This window comes from Thunnus maccoyii, chromosome 7 (assembly GCF_910596095.1).
Source record: "Thunnus maccoyii chromosome 7, fThuMac1.1, whole genome shotgun sequence".
In the NCBI taxonomy this organism is placed as follows: domain Eukaryota; kingdom Metazoa; phylum Chordata; class Actinopteri; order Scombriformes; family Scombridae; genus Thunnus; species Thunnus maccoyii.
Window position 1 is genome coordinate 11,367,038 of NC_056539.1, and position 22,155 is coordinate 11,389,192.

Genomic DNA, 22,155 nt, shown 5'->3' on the forward strand with positions numbered 1-22,155 from the left:
TCATAACCATCTTGTGAGGTCAGCAATATTGTCTAATTTCAGCCAAACTGAATGTGTGAGCATATGTGTGTGTGTGAGTGTGTGGAGCCCATTTGGGAATGCTGTCTTATTTCTGTCTGGGAACTGTCTTATTTCTCCTGAAAACGGTGATGTGTTCCCATCACAGAGGCTGAGCTACAGTCTTGGAATCCAGACTTGTCCTGTCCTTTCTTGTGGACAGGAAGTGCTTCTGTTTGGCAGCTTGCATCTCCAGAACACTGGGCCACTCCACAGTTAGTAAGCCATAATCCTACTGTGAGAAAGAGCATATATGAAAGAGCATACATCAGGGATGCACGGTTATAGGTGGGAGAAAGAGTGATGTGAGGATGAAGTTGAATAACTCTGACTATATTTGTGTAAAACAAGAAAGACATATGTAAGAACAACACAGACATGAGTCAGCTAATATGTAGATAATTGTTGAAAACAGTCAGTATCACATCAGGGTGGCTTGGGGGCCATAAATCTCTTTTACCATATGTGATTTCGGTTAAACCCACAGTTTGATACTGTGAATGTTTAAGGAATGTCTGTTTCTATGTCTGTTGCTTTTCATTGTTGTCATTTTCCTTTCTTCTTAATAAACATGCAATTTGCACCGTGATTGATGTTTTTTATGACTGTTATTGCATTCCCCCTTTCCTTGTTGCTGTGTCCAATGGCTAAACCAGCTAGTCCTCTCAGCCCCATGGTGCCTATAAAAGTGACGGCCTAAAGATAAAGGCCCTGCTTTACCAAGCAAGTTCTCCTCTGCATCCCGTCCTGTAATTCCCATTATGGTCCTGGACTCCAGGAGCTCACATCCCAAAAACCTGTTCTCTCATGTCCTTCTCATCCTCCCCCACCTTGTATTTTTTCCCCCCTCTTCAACACACGCAAACTCTATTGTGCATCGTTCAAAACTATTATAATAACATTTTTACTAAGATATCAGGCGGACATACTTGAGTCTAGACTGAGGTGTGAAGAGATGTAACGGACATATTTGTATTCTGTGGTCAGTTGGCTGCATACTTTCAGGCTTGTGAAACTATTTTCAGTGTTGCATGGCTCTTCAAATCTTTTTGATACAGAGCCTCATTCACATGTTTGGTCCAAAATTATTGTTCTGATCCACCATCCAAAATCCTTTTTCATCTCTCATTGGTTGCTAAAACACAGCCATAGCCTACGATACAGCAGTGCCTTGAAAGTGTATTTTCCGTCATGTGTGCCAAACTGAAACAAATAGGCCTGCTGAGCACACAAGCTATGAACAGACATTATAAATAGCTTTTGATTTATGTCACAAATGCATTTTCCTAATAAAGAAATGATTATAGTTTGGCTCCTTTCTTAAAAGGAAAAATTAAGATTTACCGAAATATTCTTTTACTTTAATGCTGATTTATAAAAATGCAGTCTACTGACTGATCTCCTTTTCCCTTCAACAGACCTTGATGACTTCTTCATTCCTCTGGTAGCTCAGTGGTCACATTTAACTTTAAGTTCCATGAACCACACTTTCAAACTCATTCTATTTTCATGCACTGTGTTATGATGTGATAACATCAGAATAATGTTACCTTTGGGACCATGTGACAGACATACAGGCTCCTCTGAGAGAGTGACGACTTTGAACAAGAAATGCTCCTAGAGGTCTTCAAAGCGGTGCATGTTACCACAGAGGAATCAGTACCTAAATTGTGACCAGGTATAACACAGTTTACTACACTGATCTGATTTATGCTGAAGCGTGTACCATTACCCTGCAGTCATGGACATACTTAAGAAGTGACTTTTAATGTGATGTAAATTTCAGGAAATTAAAATCCAGGCCAGATATTTGTGATAAAAAAAAGTGTTAAATTTAAAGCATTGTTTACCTATCAAAAATCTTGACTTGAAATATCAAAATATCTAAATACAATAACAAATATACTCAGCAAATATACTCAGGCAGTATGTAATCAGACATGAAAATGTCAAAATCTTTTGTCATGCTCTGTAGGTGACAGAGGCACCCTCCTTATGAATGTGGGTCAAAACCACATTGTTTGCATATGCACATTCCACAAACGCTTCCTTCTATCTCTAATACAGCAGAGCATTTAAAGACTGAAATTGTCGGTGATGTGTGCCATTGATCTTCAGTAGCTCAAGTGGACTGTGATCTCACCATGAATATCCAGTGTAAACTTGTTATACTGATACTTGCACTGACTCTTGATGATCAAGGTAAGTTAAGCATAGTTTATAATGTACATACAGGGTATTATAGTAGCATTATAGTAACATGTATATATATGTTTTATATTCATTTATTTATTTTCCTCTCCTAGTTCATACAGGGAAAATTATTGGAGGTCATGAGGCTGTGGCACATAGCAGGCCTTACATGGCACTTTTGGAGATGAAGATGCCAAGTGGTAAAACAAAACACTGTGGTGGCTTTCTTCTGAATGAGGATTTTGTGATGACTGCAGCCCACTGTCAAGCCAAGTAAGTTGAACAAACTTTATGTTTACCTACTGACACGGATGATTCTAGGAATTCTGGGTCCCCTGATAGAATTCCTCATCCCAAAAACCAAGACTCTCTTATTTGTCCCCACATGTATTAAGATTGCAGCAATACATGATATCTATGTAGTAAATATGCTCTGTGATGGCTTTGTGAATACAACATAAATTTAAGTCTCTTAATATTTTCATATTGTGAATGCAAAGCCTACACAGAAAAAAAACTAGTTTATTCTTAGATCATGTTTTGCATTTAATTTCATGTCATTTCAGGTCCTACACAGTCTTACTAGGAGTTCACATTTACAGAGAAAAAACTAATGGCATACAGGAAATACCTGTGGACCAAACATTTCCACATAAGGACTACAATGCAACTGACTTGACAAATGACATAATGTTACTCAAGGTAAAACATAGATTAATGCCTTTAAAATTATTGCAATTAATAGCAAAAATTTTATTTTTGTTTATTTTTGGAATTTTAAATTTTTGTTTGTGATTATTTGCAAATGCTCTATTGAATGCATATATCAAAAAGAGAACTTAAATAATGCATGCACATCCCTGAACAATAAATAATCAGATAATGTGTTAGTAACAGATAAATGTAAGTATTGGAGAAATCTGAATTGATATTTTACCTTCATACTTGTTTTGTTTTTTGTTTTTATTTCTCCCTGTTCCACAAGTTGAGCTCCAAGGCACATTTCAGCAACACTGTGAAACCCATTGGTCTCGCAGGTCAAGGTGACAGCTCTCTGCCAAAATCATGTATAGTCTCCGGCTGGGGCACAACAGGCATCAACAAAGGACATATGTCTCATAGACTCATGGAAGCCAATGTAACACTAAGTGATGAAGAGCAGTGTGTTGTAGAAAACTCATACTGCTCTCAGGGAGACATTGGACCGGGTGTGGTACGTACATTTATAACATTTATAACATAACATGGACAAACAAACGTTGGTCAACAATGATACTTGATTCACTGGTGTTGAGGAATCACTGCATCCTGTATATGTACTTCCAGGGAGACTCTGGTGGTCCACTGGTCTGTGAAGATGGAAAGGCATACGGGGTGGTGTCCTCCGCCTTCAGTCCACATGGAGGTGGCCCAAAAATGTACAATTATGCCAAGATTCCTGACTATAGATACTGGATCGATTCATTCATGAAATATAATGGAAAGCTCTAATACATGTTACATTCAATTGACCAAATCCAATTTGAATTTACAATAGACTACTTCATTTAAATTGTATAACACTGGAGAATTTCAAAATTGATATTTAAGTTGCTGTTATCACTGGCCGCATAGCAATGACACTGCCAAATATGCTTTGCACAGATTTAAAAATTCAAAATATACTTTACTTCAATGTTTCTAAATCATATCTGTTTCTAAATCAATGAAATTTTCTTTAGGCAAGTTGAACCAAAACTCTGAAAAAAAAAAAATGATTTGGTCAGTTTATGTGACATGTTTTGGCTTTTTTAAGGCACAGCGGTTTTTCTGCATGTTCTCTCAGTATTTCTGTGCACTTTGCTTATTGAGCATTAAATCAACAAAAAAGACAACACTGCCTCCTTGTGAACTGACTGTTTCGGCATTAAATAAGACTACTTTGTTTTATTACTCCTCCAAATGTAGACATTTTTAATTAATTGTATACAACTAGGAAGCTCACTTATGTTAAAAATAAACCTGCTTCACATCTCAAATGCACCACTGCCTCAATACACTTTGATTATCATTACTATTTCCAAATGTGACATCAGATGAAAAGTCAAAGTGCATGGTTTGTTTAAATGGACATATTTCATTGAATAAAAAAGCTGGAGTTGCACTAATGTGGCTCACCACAGCTCTTTCACTTGATCAATGCATCTCAATAAGCCTCTAATCTTAAATGGACTCGCTCCAAAAACATTGTCATCCTAAAGGAGATGACAGAGCGGAAAGGAAAGAAAGTCTTTATCTAATTTGCAGTTAAAGGAGATACTATGGTTTTGCGCGAGCTGTCAGCACACACCCTTGTTGAGCCACACACAAAGCAAGCCATTATGTACTCTTATCAATGTCTGCTGATGTGTTGAATCCACTTTATGCAGTTCTCTTAAACCATCATTCAGGTGGAGATCAATGATTAGGAACCACTGTCTGTGTAGTCAGGGATGGCTTTGGGAGTAAATTTATCTTCATCATATGGTGAAATTGTGGACCCAAGTATGCCTGATGTATCAATGAAAGGCTTGTGGTAGTCTGCACATAGGCTTAACTGCTTCAGGTGTGCAACACTCCCCTTAGCCTGTGGCCTCCACCTCTAGGCCCTCAACAATGAAAATGGTAAGGCTTTTTTAATTTCTAATAGTCCTGTGTCCATCTTATAAAGTGAGCCTTACCAAGAATGCACCACCCTAAGTGAATCATGAACACAGTACAACATCAACATGACTGAAAAGTCTATCCCAGTCATCTCTGTTGCTTGATGAACACCTCAGTGTGCTATCAACTAAAACTATTTTTACAGGTTCAAGCAGACAATGTGAAGTCCCTCTATAAACGGAACCTGGAGCTGGACATTAAAAAAGAGTTGGAGATTAAAAAGCTCAAACTAGAAATTGAGCAACTTGAGTATGAGAAGGCAGTATTGCAGTGGATGGTACCTGAAAATGTTTTTGTTTAAGCATGATTGACATTGTATGCTTTGACTTTTTTTCTTTTCCCAGCAAAGGCAGACATTGTAATGAATAAACAAGTGATTGGTGAATTCTTTTTTGTTGTTTTTGTTGTTGTTACATTGTTTAGTGATGGCCTGTCTGATGGCTGTACCAGTGGAGTGATCGAGGGCGATGGGGTCCACAACGTCGGGTGCCATTAATGGCTCTCTCTTTCCTTATAGTGGCAATGTTGTGGAACACCACACATGCTGATGTTATTTGGCAAGCCTGCTTGGGAGAGACCCTCAGGCCACGGAGGCAGTTGAAACGAGACTTGATGACCCTGACAGTCAACTCTATCCTGACCCTGCATTTACAGAGAGCCACATTAAAACACCTTTGTAGTGGTGTCTGTGGGTCAGGATAAGGGGTCATCAAGTATCGTGTACATGCGTATCCTCTGTCCCCCAGTAGAAGTCCTTTAAAATGTTGTGTTAATAAAAGGAGAGGAAATTACTTGATCAGTGTCACAGTTAAACAAGCAATAGAATTAACTGTGTATATTTGCCATAACTTGCTCAAACCGATGACCCGGTGACGACCGAGCCAGGCCATCTAGCATCCAGACTTGTGAACATGAATTGGTGGTCACAAGTCATCTGCAACGGCATTTTAGGTTAATTTCACAATGAAAGCACTGAGACAAAGTTACCAGTGACAGCTTTTTAAAGGGAACCCATTGTGTTTATTAATGGTGACAAAGTACTGTAAAAAACTTTGTGCTTTATGTGAATATTTCTGACAAATGTGCAAAGTCTACTGTGCAGCACTATTACAAAGACATAGTGTAGCTGCATTATATTCGTCTTCATAAGTTGCAATATTAGTACCGTATCTCTCTTCTGACATTATATTGTAAAGCTATTTCTTTGTTTGTGACAGTGTTAGTGTTATCACAGAGAAACTCAGCAGCTGACGTCAGGCTGCAGCTATAACGTCGTTCCTGTGGTTGCTTCCTCCTCCACACTCTGTTGTTTCTGATTCCACAGCGCGATATTCAGCCTTGTATCATGAAACTAGTTTTCTTCCAAATATGATGATATTTTAAAGTCTTTAGTAGAATGATATTTTAGTGTCTGCTTTTCCCTATTGCTAGATGGAGTGTTTTGGGAGACCCACCTTTGAGAGGGGAACTCTGGGTGCAGGCAACATGGAGGGAGGTTAAACATTATTCATTTCCATATACTACCCATACTGTAACGATACAGTGCTGGTTGAAAATCAGCAAAGTTTCCCTTTAATACATCCATGGTCTACACTCTAGCAACTCCAGCCAAACTTGCATTTGTGTTTCCTTTGCAAAAACCTGTTGGTTATTCCTCATACTCAAATACTTTCTCTTTTAAAAGCAAAGCATACTGTTTGAAAATACAAACATTATAGCATAAATCTAAGCACTGTGTTGCTTGTCCGTGTATATTTTTCTATATAAGCACTCAAACCATCCAAGGGTTATGTTAGAATGAATAAGATTTCATCAATTACAACAAGGGTAATAACATAGATTACAATTTTATTTAGAATACTGTACTATAATGCTAAGGCTAAGTAGTTCTACCCTGCAATACTCAAATAATGCTGTCTTTACATCCATACTTTAAATCATCAGTACAAACTTGAAAACACATGAATGAATAGGCAATATAACAATAGTTCAGAAAAAAAGAAAAAACAAAACAGAAAAAACAGACAAAATAGAAACAAATCCTTCCCTCATCACAACTGATTTTATTACTGTGAAGGAACAGGGGCATGAAGAGGACGCCAGTGGCTTATGTTCAGGAAAAAGGTCTAACAGTGGTTGGCACAGTAAAAGACTACAGAAATTTTACTTACTAACTGTTGCCTGTCTCACAATTCAGGCTTCAGGATTTGGTGGGGAATCATTTTATTTCAAAACCTTAAAGACTGATCAAAATATTACTTTACCGTAATGTACAATAATTTAAATACAGTAATAAAAATGGAGTGTGTCGACTGATCTCTTATGAGTTTTTCTTTTTTTTTGGCAGCTAAAAGGTCTAATTTCATGTTACTATAAGTTTCACTTTCAAACCACTGCTTGTTTACGCACTGTCTTATGACATGATAACATTAGAATAATGTTTCCTTTGGGGCTGTGTGATCTCTAAGAGAGCCATGGCACTGAGCATGAAATGCTAATAGATCTTCAGTAAATCTGCAAGGCTGTGTGTGTCACATCAGAGTCATCAATAAACCACACACACCATATGTAATTTATCAAACACTGAATAAAGACTTTTGACTTGTTCCTTGAAAATCTAACCTTTGTGATAAGGGCCTCCTCCTCAAAACCACATTGTTTGCATATGCACACTACACAAACGCTTCCTTCTTTCTCTAATACAGCAGAGCATTTAAAGACTGAAATTGTCGATGATGTGTGCCATTGCTCTTCAGTAGCTCAAGTGGACTGTGATCTCACCATGAATATCCAGTGTAAACTTGTTATACTGATACTTGCGCTGACTCTTGATGATCAAGGTAAGTTAAGCATAGTTTTTATGGCATTTTATAATGTACATACAGGGTATTATAGTAGCATTATAGTAACATGTATATATATGTTTATATTCATTTATTTATTTTCCTCTCCTAGTTCATACAGGGAAAATTATTGGAGGTCATGAGGCTGTGCCACATAGCAGGCCCTACATGGTGCTTTTGGAGAGGAAGATGCCACGTGATCAAACAAAACACTGTGGTGGCTTTCTTCTAAATGAGGATTTTGTGATGACTGCAGCCCACTGTCAAGCCAAGTAAGTTGAACAAACTTTATGTTTACCTACTGACACGGATGATTCTAGGAATTCTGGGTCCCCTGATAGAATTCCTCATCCCAAAAACCAAGACTCTTTTATTTGTCCCCACATGTATTAAGATTGCAGCAATACATGATATCTATGTAGTAAATATGCTCTGTGATGGCTTTGTGAATACAACATAAATTTAAGTCTCTTAATATTTTCATATTGTGAATGCAAAGCCTACACAGAAAAAAAACTAGTTTATTCTTAGATCATGTTTTGCATTTAATTTCATGTCATTTCAGGTCCTACACAGTCTTACTAGGAGTTCACATTTACGGAGAAAAAACTAATGGCATACAGGAGATACCTGTGGACAAAGCATTTCCACATGAGGACTACAATCCAACTGACTTCACAAATGACATAATGTTACTCAAGGTAAAACATAGATTAATGACTTTAAAATTATTGCAATTAATAGCAAAAATTTTATTTTTGTTTATTTCAGGAATTTTAAATTTTTGTTTATGATTATTTGCAAATGCTCTATTGAATGCATTTATCAAAAAGAGAACTTAAATAATGCATGCACATCCCTGAACAATAAATAATCAGATAATGTGTTAGTAACAGATAAAGTATTGGAGAAATCTGAATTGATATTTTACCTTCATACTTGTTTTGTTTTTTGTTTTTATTTCTCCCTGTTCCACAAGTTGAGCTCCAAGGCACATTTCAGCAAAACTGTGAAACCCATTGGTCTCGCAGGTCTAGGTGACAGCTCTCTGCCAAAATCATGTATAGTCTCCGGCTGGGGCACAACAGGCATCAACAAAGGACATATGTCTCATAGACTCATGGAAGCCAATGTAACACTAAGTGATGAAAAGCAGTGTGTTACCGAAAACTCATACTGCTCTCAGGGAGACATTGGACCGGGTGGGGTACGTACATTTATAACATTTATAACATAACATGGACAAACAAACGTTGGTCAACAATGATACTTGATTCACTGGTGTTGAGGAATCACTGCATCCTGTATATGTACTTCCAGGGAGACTCTGGTGGTCCACTGGTCTGTGAAGATGGAAAGGCATACGGGGTGGTGTCCTCCACCTTCAGTCCACATGGCGGTGGCCCAAAAATGTACAATTATGCCAAGATTCCTCACTATAGACACTGGATCGATTCAGCCATGAAACATAATGGAAAGCTCTAATACATGTTACATTCAATTGACCAAATCCAATTTGAATTTACAATAGACTACTTCATTTAAATTGTATAACACTGGAGAATTTCAAAATTGATATTTAAGTTGCTGTTATCACTGGCTGCATAGCAATGACACTGCCAAATATGCTTTGCACAGATTTAAAAATTCAAAATACACTTTACTTCAATGTTTCTAAATCATATCTGTTTCTAAATCAATGAAATTTTCTTTAGGCAAGTTGAACCAAAACTCTGAAAAAAGATAAATATGATTTGGTCAGTTTATGTGACATGTTTTGGCTTTTTTAAGGCACAGCGGTTTTTCTGCTACAGAGGCTACAAAAATGTTTTGTCAATGAAATGTAGGATATTCCAGGCAAATTCCAGGTATTGCTACAGTTTAAACCAGGCATTTAAGTGTACACTCAATGCTGTTTTAGAGACGTAATATCTATCGATATTTAAACATAGTATGTCCTGTCTCTTAAATACAATGTTGCATGTAAGAAATACATTAATGCTCTGTGCATCTTCTTTTAGACTAGATTAAATGAAAACAGACTCATTTTAGTTTGTTTTGTACTAAACAAACTTTTGCTTTCTCTGCATGTTCTCTCAGTATTTCTGTGCACTTTGCTTATTGAGCATGAATTAAATCAACAAAAAAGACAACACTGCCTCCTTGTGAACTGACTGTTTCAGCATTAAATAAGACTACTTTGTTTTATTACTCCTCCAAATGTAGACATTTTTAATTAATTGTATACAACTAGGAAGCTCACTTATCTTAAATATCATTAACCTAATAGCTCACCAAACTATCATATCTGGGAAAATTTCAAAGTTGTATCTTAAGGAGGGACAGGAGTGATGCTGAAATGCAACTCAAATGTCTTTTGTTCGCTGTTTGACTTTGTCATTAATTTTCTGTTTACATACCAAGATAAAGTTATGGGTGCTCAAAGGAGTTATATTTGTTGACAAATACATTAATACACACTTATATCTGCTTAAAACTATATTATAGTGTGTTATAAACCATTCATCATTCGTTTATATATTGTTTATAAATGCTAAATATGAGGACTTGAAGTAAAGTGTCGCTGCAATAGTAATACAAAAACATAATTATTTATTACTCCACTTATTGAGCCACAGTATTGCTAGTTTTGCCCCTTACTGCAACAGAAACGATGGCTATTCAACCAGATGTAAGTCCATATCTCAGAAAATAAACCTGCTTCACATCTCAAATGCACCACTGCCTCAATACACTTTGATTATCATTACTATTTCTAAATGTGACATCAGATGAAAAGTCAAAGTGCATGGTTTGTTTAAATGGACATATTTCATTGAATAAAAAAGCTGGAGTTGCACTAATGTGGCTCACCGCAGCTCTTTCACTTGATCAATGCATCTCAATAAGCCTCTAATCTTAAATGGACTCGCTCCTAAAACATTGTCATCCTAAAGGAGATGACAGAGCGGAAAGGAAAGAAAGTCTTTATCTAATTTGCAGTTAAAGGAGATACTATGGTTTTGCGCAAGCTGTCAGCACACACCCTTGTTGAGCCACACACAAAGCAAGCCATTATGTACTCTTATCAATGTCTGCTGATGTGTTGAATCCACTTTATGCAGTTCTCTTAAACCATCATTCAGGTGGAGATCAATGATTAGGAACCACTGTCTGTGTAGTCAGGGATGGCTTTGGGAGCAAATTTATCTTCATCATATGGTGAAATTGTGGACCCAAGTATGCCTGATGTATCAATGAAAGGCTTGTGGTAGTCTGCACATAGGCTTAACTGCTTGAGGTGTGCAACACTCCCCTCAGCCTGTGGCCTCCACCTCTAGGCCCTCAACAATGCAAATGGTAAGGCTTTTTTAATTTTTAGTAGTCCTGTGTCCATCTTATAAAGTGAGCCTTCCCAAGAATGCACCACGCTAAGTGAATCATGAACACAGTACAACATCAACATGACTGAAAAGTCTATCCCAGTCATCTCTGTTGCTTGATGAACACCTCAGTGTGCTATCAACTAAAACTATTTTTACAGGTTCAAGCAGACAATGTGAAGTCCCTCTATAAACGGAACCTGGAGCTGGACATTAAAAAAGAGTTGGAGATTAAAAAGCTCAAACTAGAAATTGAGCAACTGGAGTATGAGAAGGCGGTATTGCAGTGGATGGTACCTGAAAATGTTTTTGTTTAAGCACGATTGACATTGTATGCTTTGACTTTTTTTCTTTTCCCAGCAAAGGCAGACATTTTAATGAATAAACAAGTGATTGGTTTATTCTTTTTTGTTGTTTTTGTTGTTGTTACATTGTTTAGTGATGGCCTGTCTGATGGCTGTACCAGTGGAGTGATCGAGGGCGATGGGGTCCACAATGACGGGTGCCATTAATGGCTCTCTCTTTCCTTATATTGGCAATTTTGTGGAACACCACACATGCTGATGTTATTTGGCAAGCCTGCTTGGGAGAGACCCTCAGGCCACGGAGGCAGTTGAAACGGGACTTGATGACCCTGACAGTCAACTCTATGTTGACCCTGCATTTACAGAGAGCCACATTAAAACACCTTTGTAGTGGTGTCTGTGGGTCAGGATAAGGGGTCATCAAGTATCGTGTACATGCGTATCCTCTGTCCCCCAGTAGAAGTCCTTTAAAATGTTGTGTTAATAAAAGGAGAGGAAATTACTTGATCAGTGTCACAGTTAAACAAGCAATAGAATTAACTGTGTATATTTGCCATAACTTGCTCAAACCGATGACCCGGTGACGACCGAGCCAGGCCATCTAGCATCCAGACTTGTGAACATTAATTGGTGGTCACAAGTCATCTGCAACGGCATTTTAGGTTAATTTCACAATGAAAGCACTAAGACAAAGTTACCAGTGACAGCTTTTTAAAGGGAACCCATTGTGTTTATTAATGGTGACAAAGTACTGTAACAAACTTTGTGGTTTATGTGAATATTTCTGACAAATGTGAAAAGTCTACTGTGCAGCACTATTACAAAGCCTTAGTGTAGCTTCATTATATTTGGTCTCATAAGTTGCAATATTAGCACCGTATCTCTGTTCTGACATTATATTGTAAAGCTATTTCTTCGTTTGTGACAGTGTTAGTGTTATCACAGAGAAAATCAGCAGTTGACGTCAGGCTGCAGCTATAACGTCGTTCCTGTGGTTGCTTCCTCCTCCACACTCTGTTGTTTCTGATTCCACAGTGCGATATTCAGCCTTGTATCATGAAACTAGTTTTCTTCCAAATATGATGATATTTTAAAGTCTTTAGTAGAATGATATTTTAGTGTCTGCTTTTCCCTATTGCTAGATGGAGTGTTTTGGGAGACCCACCTTTGAGAGGGGAACTCTGGGTGCAGGCAACATGGAGGGAGGTTAAACATTATTCATTTCCATATACTACCCACACTGTAACGATACAGTGCTGGTTGAAAATCAGCAAAGTTTCTCTTTAATACATCCATGGTCTACACTCTAGCAACTCCAGCCAAACTTGCATTTGTGTTTCCTTTGCAAAAACCTGTTGGTTATTCCTCATACTCAAATACTTTCTCTTTTAAAAGCAAAGCATACTGTTTGAAAATACAAACATTATAGCATAAATCTAAGCACTGTGTTGCTTGTCCTTGTATATTTTTCTATATAAGCACTCAAACCATCCAAGGGTTATGTTAGAATGAATAAGATTTCATTAATTACAACAAGGGTAATAACATAGATTACAATTTTATTTAGAATACTGTACTATAACACTAAGGCTAAGTAGTTCTACCCTGCAATACTCAAATAATGCTGTCTTTATATCCATACTTTAAATCATCAGTACAAACTTGAAAACACATGAATGAATAGGCAATATAACAATAGTTCAGAAAAAAAGAAAAAACAAAACAGAAAAAACAGACAAAATAGAAACAAATCCTTCCCTCATCACAACTGATTTTATTACTGTAAAGGAACAGGGGCATGAAGAGGACGCCAGTGGCTTATGTTCAGGAAAAAGGTCTAACAGTGGTTGGCACAGTAAAAGACTACAGAAATGTTACTTACTAACTGTTGCCTGTCTCACAATTCAGGCTTCAGGATTTGGTGGGGAATCATTTTATTTCAAAAACTTAAAGACTGATCAAAATATTACTTTACCGTAATGTGCAATAATTTAAATACAGTAATAAAAATGGAGTGTGTCAATTGATCTCTTATGAGTTTTTTTTTTTTTTTTTGGCAGCTAAAAGGTCTAATTTCATGTTACTATAAGTTTCACGAACAACACTTTCAAACCACTGCTTGTTTACGCACTGTCTTATGACATGATAACATTAGAATAATGTTTCCTTTGGGGCTGTGTGATCTCTAAGAAAGCCATGGCACTGAGCATGAAATGCTAATAGATCTTCAGTAAATCTGCAAGGCTGTGTGTGTCACATCAGAGTCATCAATAAACCACACACAGCATATGTAATTTATCAAACACTGAATAAAGACTTTTGACTTGTTCCTTGAAAATCTAACCTTTGTGATAAGGGCCTCCTCCTCAAAACCACATTGTTTGCATATGCACACTACGCAAACGCTTCTTTCTTTCTCTAATACAGCAGAGCATTTAAAGACTGAAATTGTCGGTGATGTGTGCCATTGCTCTTCAGTAGCTCAAGTGGACTGTGATCTCACCATGAATATCCAGTGCAAACTTGTTATACTGATACTTGCGCTGACTCTTGATGATCAAGGTAAGTTAAGCATAATTTTTATGGCATTTTATAATGTACATACAGGGTATTATAGTAGCATTATAGTAACATGTATATATATGTTTATATTCATTTATTTATTTTCCTCTCCTAGTTCATACAGGGAAAATTATTGGAGGTCATGAGGCTGTGCCACATAGCAGGCCCTACATGGTGCTTTTGGAGATGAAGACGCCAAGTGGTAAAACAAAACACTGTGGTGGCTTTCTTCTAAATGAAGATTTTGTGATGACTGCAGCCCACTGTCAAGCCAAGTAAGTTGAACAAACTTTATGTTTACCTACTGACACGGATGATTCTAGGAATTCTGGGTCCCCTGATAGAATTCCTCATCCCAAAAACCAAGACTCTCTTATTTGTCCCCACATGTATTAAGATTGCAGCAATACATGATATCTATGTAGTAAATATGCTCTGTGATGGCTTTGTGAATACAACATAAATTTAAGTCTCTTAATATTTTCATATTGTGAATGCAAAGCCTACACAGAAAAAAAACTAGTTTATTCTTAGATCATGTTTTGCATTTAATTTCATGTCATTTCAGGTCCTACACAGTCTTACTAGGAGTGCACATTTACGGAGAAAAAACTAATGGCATACAGGAGATACCTGTGGACCAAGCATTTCCACGTAAGGACTACAATGCAACTGACTTGACAAATGACATAATGTTACTCAAGGTAAAACATAGATTAATGCCTTTAAAATTATTGCAATTAATAGCAAAAATTTTATTTTTGTTTATTTTTTGGAATTTTAAATTTTTGTTTGTTATTATTTGCAAATGCTCTATTGAATGCATTTATCAAAAAGAGAACTTAAATAATGCATGCACATCCCTGAACAATAAATAATCAGATAATGTGTTAGTAACAGATAAATGTAAGTATTGGAGAAATCTGAATTGATATTTTACCTTCATACTTGTTTTGTTTTTTGTTTTTATTTCTCCCTGTTCCACAAGTTGAGCTCCAAGGCACATTTCAGCAACACTGTGAAACCCATTGGTCTCGCAGGTCAAGGTGACAGCTCTCTGCCAAAATCATGTATAATCTCCGGCTGGGGCACAACAGGCATCAACAAAGGACATATGTCTCATAGACTCATGGAAGCCAATGTAACACTAAGTGATGGAAAGCAGTGTGTTAAAGAAAACTCATACTGCTCTCAGGGAGACATTGGACCGGGTGTGGTACGTACATTTATAACATTTATAACATAACATGGACAAACAAACGTTGGTCAACAATGATACTGAATTCACTGGTGTTGAGGAATCACTGCATCCTGTATATGTACTTCCAGGGAGACTCTGGTGGTCCACTGGTCTGTGAAGATGGAAAGGCATACGGGGTGGTGTCCTCCGCCTTCAGTCCACATGGAGGTGGCCCAAAAATCTACCATTATGCCAAGATTCCTGACTATAGATACTGGATCGATTCATTCATGAAATATAATGGAAAGCTCTAATACATGTTACATTCAATTGACCAAATCCAATTTGAATTTACAATAGACTACTTCATTTAAATTGTATAACACTGGAGAATTTCAAAATTGATATTTAAGTTGCTGTTATCACTGGCCGCATAGCAATGACACTGCCAAATATGCTTTGCACAGATTTAAAAATTCAAAATATACTTTACTTCAATGTTTCTAAATCATATCTGTTTCTAAATCAGTGAAATTTTCTTTAGGCAAGTTGAACCAAAACTCTGAAAAAAAAAAATGATTTGGTCAGTTTATGTGACATGTTTTGGCTTTTTTAAGGCACAGCGGTTTTTCTGCTACAGAGGCTACAAAAATGTTTTGTCAATGAAATGTAGGATATTCCAGGCAAATTCCAGGTATTGCTACAGTTAAAACCAGACATTTAAGTGTTCACTCAATGCTGTTTTAGAGATGTCATATCTATTGATATTTAAATATAGTATGTCCTGTCTCTTAAATACAATGTTGCATGTAAGAAATACATTAATGCTCTGTGCATCTTCTTTTAGACTAGATTAAATGAAAACAGAATCATTTTAGTTTGTTTTGTACTAAACAAACTTTTGCTTTCTCTGCATGTTCTCTCAGTTTTTCTGTGCACTTTGCTTATTGAGCATGAATTAAATCAACAAAAAAGACAACACTGCCTCCTTGTGAACTGACTGGTTCGGCATTAAATAAGACTACTTTGTTTTATTGCTCCTCCAAATGTAGACATTTTTAATTAATTGTATACAACTAGGAAGCTCACTTATGTTAAATATCATTAACCTAATAGCTCACCAAACTATCATATCTGGGAAAATTTCAAAGTTGTATCTTAAGGAGGGACAGGAGTGATGCTGAAATGCAACTCAAATGTCTTTTGTTCACTGTTTGACTTTGTCATTAATTTTCTGTTTTATTTAATTATTTATTACTCCACTTATTGAGCCACAGTATTGCTAGTTTTGCCCCTTACTGCAACAGAAACGATGGCTATTCAACCAGATGTAAGTCCATATCTCAGAAAATAAACCTGCTTCACATCTCAAATGCACCACTGCCTCAATACACTTTGATTATCATTACTATTTCCAAATGTGACATCAGATGAAAAGTCAAAGTGCATGGTTTCTTTAAATGGACATATTTCATTGAATAAAAAAGCTGGAGTTGCACTAATGTGGCTCACCGCAGCTCTTTCACTTGATCAATGCATCTCAATAAGCCATCTTAAATGGACTCGCTCCTAAAACATTGTCATCCTAAAGGAGATGACAGAGCGGAAAGGAAAGAAAGTCTTTATCTAATTTGCAGTTAAAGGAGATACTATGGTTTTGTGCGAGCTGTCAGCACACACCCTTGTTGAGCCACACACAAAGCAAGCCATTATGTACTCTTATCAATGACTGCTGATGTGTTGAATCCACTTTATGCAGTTCTCTTAAACCATCATTCAGGTGGAGATCAATGATTAGGAACCACTGTCTGTGTAGTCAGGGATGGCTTTGGGAGTAAATTTATCTTCATCATATGGTGAAATTGTGGACCCAAGTATGCCTGATGTATCAATGAAAGGCTTGTGGTAGTCTGCACATAGGCTTAACTGCTTGAGGTGTGCAACACTCCCCTCAGCCTGTGGCCTCCACCTCTAGGCCCTCAACAATGAAAATGGTAAGGCTTTTTTAATTTCTAGTAGTCCTGTGTCCATCTTATAAAGTGAGCCTTACCAAGAATGCACCACCCTAAGTGAATCATGAACACAGTACAACATCAACATGACTGAAAAGTCTATCCCAGTCATCTCTGTTGCTTGATGAACACCTCAGTGTCCTATCAACTAAAACTATTTTTACAGGTTTGAGCAGACAATGTGAAGTCCCTCTATAAACGGAACCTGAAGCTGGACATTAAAAAACAGTTGGAGATTAAAAAGATCAAACTAGAAATTGAGCAACTGGAGTATAAGAAGCAGGTATTGCAGTAAATGGTACTTTCCTTTTTTTTTGTTTAAGCATGACTGACATTGTATACTTAGTAGTTAAACATGCAATAGAATTAACTGTGTATATTTGCCATAATTTGCTCAAATCGATGACCCGGTGATGACCGAGCCAGGCCATCTAGCATCCAGACTTGTGAACATGAATTGGTGGTCACAAGTCATCTGCAACGGCATTTTAGGTTAATTTCACAATGAAAACACTGAGACAAAGATACCAGTGAAGGCTTTTTAAAGGGAACCCATTGTGCTTTTCAATGGTGACAAAGTACTATAACAAACTTTGTGCTGTATGTGAACATTTCTGACAAATATGCAAAGTCTATTGTGCAGCACTATTACACAGCTTTAGTGCAGCTGCATTATATTCGTCTTCATAAGTTGTAATATTAGCACCATATCCCTGTTCTGAAATTATATTGTAAAGCTATTTCTTTGTTTGTGTTAGTGTTATCACAGAGAAACTCAGCAGCTGACGTCAGGCTGTAGCTATAACGTCGTTCCTGTGGTTGCTTCCTCCTCCACTGTAAGGGACACTGTGTGCGATAGTCACTGGTGTGCTACAACCTGATATTCCTGGCCTCTCTCAGAAGGCTTGGGCAACTCATTCGATGAAGAAAGAGCTTCCACAGATTGTGTTCATTCTCACTGACAGAATACCTTACTGAAGGGTTGTTTGTGGAATATCATCAACATGTGCAATATGTGGTATATCTGAAATAAACAATGGAAAAAATATAATGAATGATAATCTCCAGGAAACTGCTTCCCTTTTTGTACATGAGGGCACAGAATACATATGCTGGATAATCCAAAATGAAGCAATAATTCCCTCTCGTGGCCAAACACACTAGGATGACACGTACCAGTTGAACCATCCACTACACAATCAATGGTAATAAATGGTGTTAAATGCCATATTATTATTTTTATTATTATTATATATAAATAAGTAGATAATAAGTAGTAGATGTAAGTAGTATCACAATGTTCAGGCTAGTATGACATATAGAGCAGTAACGATAACATAAATTAACATATCAATAAGAATGAACTAAATGCTTATAACAATATAGGGTAGCCAGATGCTTCTTCAACCTTGTGTACGCAAAGCTACGAGATATGAACGTTGCCACATGTACAACAGATTAAACATATTTATCAACATAACACATGAATTATTTCCTTGATTAGTCTGTACAAATGCTGAATACTGCCTTGTATCCTCCTGAACTAGCACAAACCCATGAAGCTACATATCATAGCATCATCCACCTGCTCCTGCTAACATTACCCTCTTTCAATCACAGAGTGTCACAGAACAGACTGCAGTTTACATGCTCATAAACGCACACACATGTCCACAAACAAAGTGAACAGTAAGTCCATAAATGAAGGAAAGAACTCAGCACACAACTGGACTGAACATGTGCGGATGTTTTCTTTGCGGATCTAGTCCGTATTCCCCGCCCCCTATTGTCAGTGATGTCACGGGTGAGCCCAAGTTGTAGCAGCAACAGGGGGTTTTGTACATCCACACTCTGTTGTCTCTGATTCCACAGTGCGATATTCAGCCTTGTATCATGAAACAAGTTTTCTTCCAAATATGATGATATTTTAAAGTATTTAGTAGAATGATATTTTAGTGTCTGCTTTTTTTTTTTTTTTGCTAGATGGAGTGTTTTGGGAGACCCACCTTTGAGAGGGGAACTCTGGGTGCAGGCAACATGGAAGGAGGTTAAACATTATTCATTTCCATATACTACCCACACTGTAAGGATACAGTGCTGGTTGAAAATCAGCAAAGTTTCCCTTTAATACATCTATGGTCTACACTCTAGCACAGGGGTGTCCAAACTACGGCCCGCGGGCCAACTACGGCCCGCCATCCATTTTTAATTGGCCCGTATCAAAGTCTAAAAATATAATGGACTACGGCCCACACATAATATTTGTGCTTAACTGTGTTGTACTTCTTAGTTAAAACACTAGGTGGAGCTACTGTCTTAAACAAGGCAGCGTCTCTTCAAAGCAAGCAATCAAAGAAAAAAAATGCTGAGGGTCACCAGAAATGGCGGACCCGAAGAGACGCAAGATTGCTAACGAGTGCAGAAAATTTCAGACTCGGTGGAAAAATGAATATTTTTTTGTAGAAAACAAGGGGAAGTGTGTTTGTTTGATTTGTAATGAGAGTGTTGCCGTGATGAAAGAGTACAATGTACGAAGGCATTATGAAACGAAACATCAGACCTTCACGTCCTACGCTGGCGCTGAGTGGGAAGAGCTAGCCTGCTAACGCAGCAACAGTTTTTTTTTTCCGTGCTAACAAAGCTCAAGAAAATGCAACAACAGCCAGTTATAAAGTAGCTCAACTCATTGGCCTACACGGGAAACCTTTCTCAGACGGTGATTTCATCTAACAGTGCCTCACTAAAGTCGTGGGAATAATGTGCCCGAAGAAAATGTAACAATGTTAGCATGCCCAGAAATACAGTGAAGACTTGTCAAACAACTTAAAACAGCAAGTGTCACATAAAGCTTGTGCTTTCGATTTTTACTTGATTGCGTGTGATGAGAGCGCAGATGCCACGGACACTGCATAGTTGTTCATTTTTTTGCGGGGAGTGGATGATACTTTTTGCATTACGGAGGAACTGCTTGATCTTCGGAGTCTAAAGAGGACAACAACTGGGAAGGACATTTTTGAAGCTGTCTCAGATGCAATTGACCAGGCTGGACTTCAATGGGACAAGCTGTGTGGAATTACAACGGATGGGGCTCCAGCAATGACAGGCGAGCGCAAAGGAATGGCATCTTTAGTATGCGCCAAGGTGCGGGAGAGCGGAGGTGAGGCTGTCAAAATGCACTGCATCATCCACCAAGAAGCCCTCTGTGCCAAGACAGTACAGCTTGGCGACGTGATGAACACAGTTGTGAAAACTGTCAACATAATTCGGGCACGAGGGCTTTACCACAGAGAATTTCAAGCATTACTCTCTGATGTCGATGCTGAATACGGGGACCTACTCTACCAGTCTGAAGTATATTGGCTCAGTCGCGGCTCCGTGCTGCAGCGGTTTTATTCCCTGAGATCAAATATCGGCAAGTTTTTGAAAGAAAAGGGCAGACCTCTGCATGAGCTCAGTGACCCTTTATGGTTGGCAGACCTGGCTTTTTTAGTTTATCTCACTGATCATCTCAACACCCTGAACAAGAGACTACAAGGCAAAGAGCAGCTGGTACCACAGCTGTATGCACACATGAAAGCATTCCGTGCGAAGCTCCGTCTCTCCGAGTCACAACTGCGTAACTTTAATGTAGCGCACTTCCCAACACTGACTGAAATCAAATGCGCATTTCCAAATGCTAAGCTCTCTGCTAAAATGGGAGAATATGTGTCTGTGATCACATCTCTCATTACAGAAGTCACTCAGCGCTTTCAAGATTTTTCTGTCATTGAGAAGGAAATCACACTGTTTGCGGCTCCGTTTTCAGTGGATGCAGAAGAAGTGGAGGAGAGTCTGCAATTAGAACTGATCGAAATGCAGTGTGATGATTCTCTGAAGAATCAACATCAGCTTCTCTCCCTACCTGACTTCTACCGGAGCTTGGAAAAGGCCAAGTTTCCTCTGGTAAGACGCCACGCAAAACAAATGATGAGTCTGTTCGGCTCAACATACATCTGTGAGCAGACATTCTCGCTGTTAACGCTGAACAAAAGCAGATTGAGAACCAGAATGACCAACCGCCTTCTCCGTGACGTCCTTCACATCTCAACCACCAAACTTACTCCTGACGTGCCAGCTCTCCTTCAGACCAAAGCGCAGCATCACTGCTCCCACTGAGCGCAACATTCCTCCCATTACAGGTGAGTCGAAAATATACACACAGTTTTCATGTGTTAATAAGCCCAATTACTTAATAAATTCAGTCAATTAAAGTTGATGATAATTTCTTAACAAACGTTAGTTGATGTTTTAATAAGCCCAATAATTTATTTGTGTAATAAGCTTGAAATATCCACATCCTCTATTTCTCTTCTTGTCTCTCCCTTCATACAGGACAATGAAGGGGGATCAGCACCCTAAGAAACAATCTGAGGCTGTCACTGAGAGAATGACCTGCCAACCTTTTTATAAAAAATAAAATGAAAATCTACTAATGGAGAGCTGTGATGGAGGCTTTTTTTCTTCAAACATGTTCAGTTATCAAACGTAATTTACCTGCATTAGTGCATTAGAAGTGAGGCAGTATACCTCACGTCTAGTGAATGGCCCAGTCCTTTGTATATTTTTCTGTATGTGGCCCTCAAGAAAAAAAGTTTGGACACCCCTGCTCTAGCAACTCCAGCCAAATTTGCATTTGTGTTTCCTTTGCAAACACCTTTTGGTTATTCCTCATACTCAAATACTTTCTCTTTTAAAAATAAAGCATACTGTTTGAAAATACAAACACTACAGCATAAATATAACCACGGTGTTGCTTGTCTGTGTAGGTTTTTCTATATAAGCACTCAAACCATCCAAGGGTTATATTAGAATGAATAAAATTTCATTAATTACAACAAGGGTAATAACATAGATTACAGTTTTATTTAGAATACTGTACTATAACGCTAAGGCTAAGTA

The 22,155-nt window shown here is 37.8% G+C and overlaps 4 protein-coding genes across 4 annotated transcripts; all 4 read left to right on the forward strand.

Annotated features, from left to right (window-relative positions):
* Positions 1-2,127: 2,127 nt before the first annotated feature.
* On the forward strand, positions 2,128-4,124 carry LOC121900411 (mast cell protease 1A-like). Its single transcript, XM_042416722.1, has 5 exons — positions 2,128-2,259; positions 2,364-2,523; positions 2,817-2,952; positions 3,236-3,463; positions 3,577-4,124. The coding sequence occupies exons 1-5, from the start codon at positions 2,202-2,204 to the stop codon at positions 3,739-3,741; spliced, it is 747 nt and encodes a 248-aa protein (XP_042272656.1). The 5' UTR covers positions 2,128-2,201; the 3' UTR covers positions 3,742-4,124.
* A 3,315-nt stretch (positions 4,125-7,439) lies between these two features.
* LOC121900408 (granzyme E-like) lies at positions 7,440-9,928 on the forward strand. Its single transcript, XM_042416719.1, has 5 exons — positions 7,440-7,772; positions 7,888-8,047; positions 8,341-8,476; positions 8,755-8,982; positions 9,096-9,928. Exons 1-5 carry the CDS (start codon positions 7,598-7,600, stop codon positions 9,258-9,260), a joined length of 864 nt encoding a protein of 287 aa, XP_042272653.1. The 5' UTR covers positions 7,440-7,597; the 3' UTR covers positions 9,261-9,928.
* A 3,959-nt stretch (positions 9,929-13,887) lies between these two features.
* LOC121900409 (mast cell protease 1A-like) lies at positions 13,888-16,118 on the forward strand. Its single transcript, XM_042416720.1, has 5 exons — positions 13,888-14,025; positions 14,141-14,300; positions 14,594-14,729; positions 15,014-15,241; positions 15,355-16,118. The coding sequence occupies exons 1-5, from the start codon at positions 13,968-13,970 to the stop codon at positions 15,517-15,519; spliced, it is 747 nt and encodes a 248-aa protein (XP_042272654.1). The 5' UTR covers positions 13,888-13,967; the 3' UTR covers positions 15,520-16,118.
* Positions 16,119-20,015: 3,897 nt separating this feature from the next.
* LOC121900406 (general transcription factor II-I repeat domain-containing protein 2-like) lies at positions 20,016-21,693 on the forward strand. Its single transcript, XM_042416716.1, has 2 exons — positions 20,016-21,395; positions 21,589-21,693. The coding sequence occupies exon 1, from the start codon at positions 20,314-20,316 to the stop codon at positions 21,370-21,372; it is 1,059 nt and encodes a 352-aa protein (XP_042272650.1). The 5' UTR covers positions 20,016-20,313; the 3' UTR covers positions 21,373-21,395; positions 21,589-21,693.
* The last annotated feature ends 462 nt before the right edge of the window (positions 21,694-22,155 follow it).

Bases quoted from the DNA above. Each gene is read 5' to 3' on its own strand.
- LOC121900408 (XM_042416719.1), top strand. From the start codon at position 7,598: ATGCACACTACACAAACGCTTCCTTCTTTCTCTAATACAGCAGAGCAT. The intron at 8,048-8,340 runs GTAAGTTGAACA...ATGTCATTTCAG, and splicing joins GCAGCCCACTGTCAAGCCAA to GTCCTACACAGTCTTACTAG. The intron at 8,983-9,095 runs GTACGTACATTT...ATGTACTTCCAG, and splicing joins GAGACATTGGACCGGGTGGG to GGAGACTCTGGTGGTCCACT.
- LOC121900411 (XM_042416722.1), top strand. From the start codon at position 2,202: ATGAATATCCAGTGTAAACTTGTTATACTGATACTTGCACTGACTCTT. The intron at 2,260-2,363 runs GTAAGTTAAGCA...TTCCTCTCCTAG, and splicing joins ACTGACTCTTGATGATCAAG to TTCATACAGGGAAAATTATT. The intron at 3,464-3,576 runs GTACGTACATTT...ATGTACTTCCAG, and splicing joins GAGACATTGGACCGGGTGTG to GGAGACTCTGGTGGTCCACT.
- LOC121900409 (XM_042416720.1), top strand. From the start codon at position 13,968: ATGAATATCCAGTGCAAACTTGTTATACTGATACTTGCGCTGACTCTT. The intron at 14,301-14,593 runs GTAAGTTGAACA...ATGTCATTTCAG, and splicing joins GCAGCCCACTGTCAAGCCAA to GTCCTACACAGTCTTACTAG. The intron at 15,242-15,354 runs GTACGTACATTT...ATGTACTTCCAG, and splicing joins GAGACATTGGACCGGGTGTG to GGAGACTCTGGTGGTCCACT.
- LOC121900406 (XM_042416716.1), top strand. From the start codon at position 20,314: ATGACAGGCGAGCGCAAAGGAATGGCATCTTTAGTATGCGCCAAGGTG.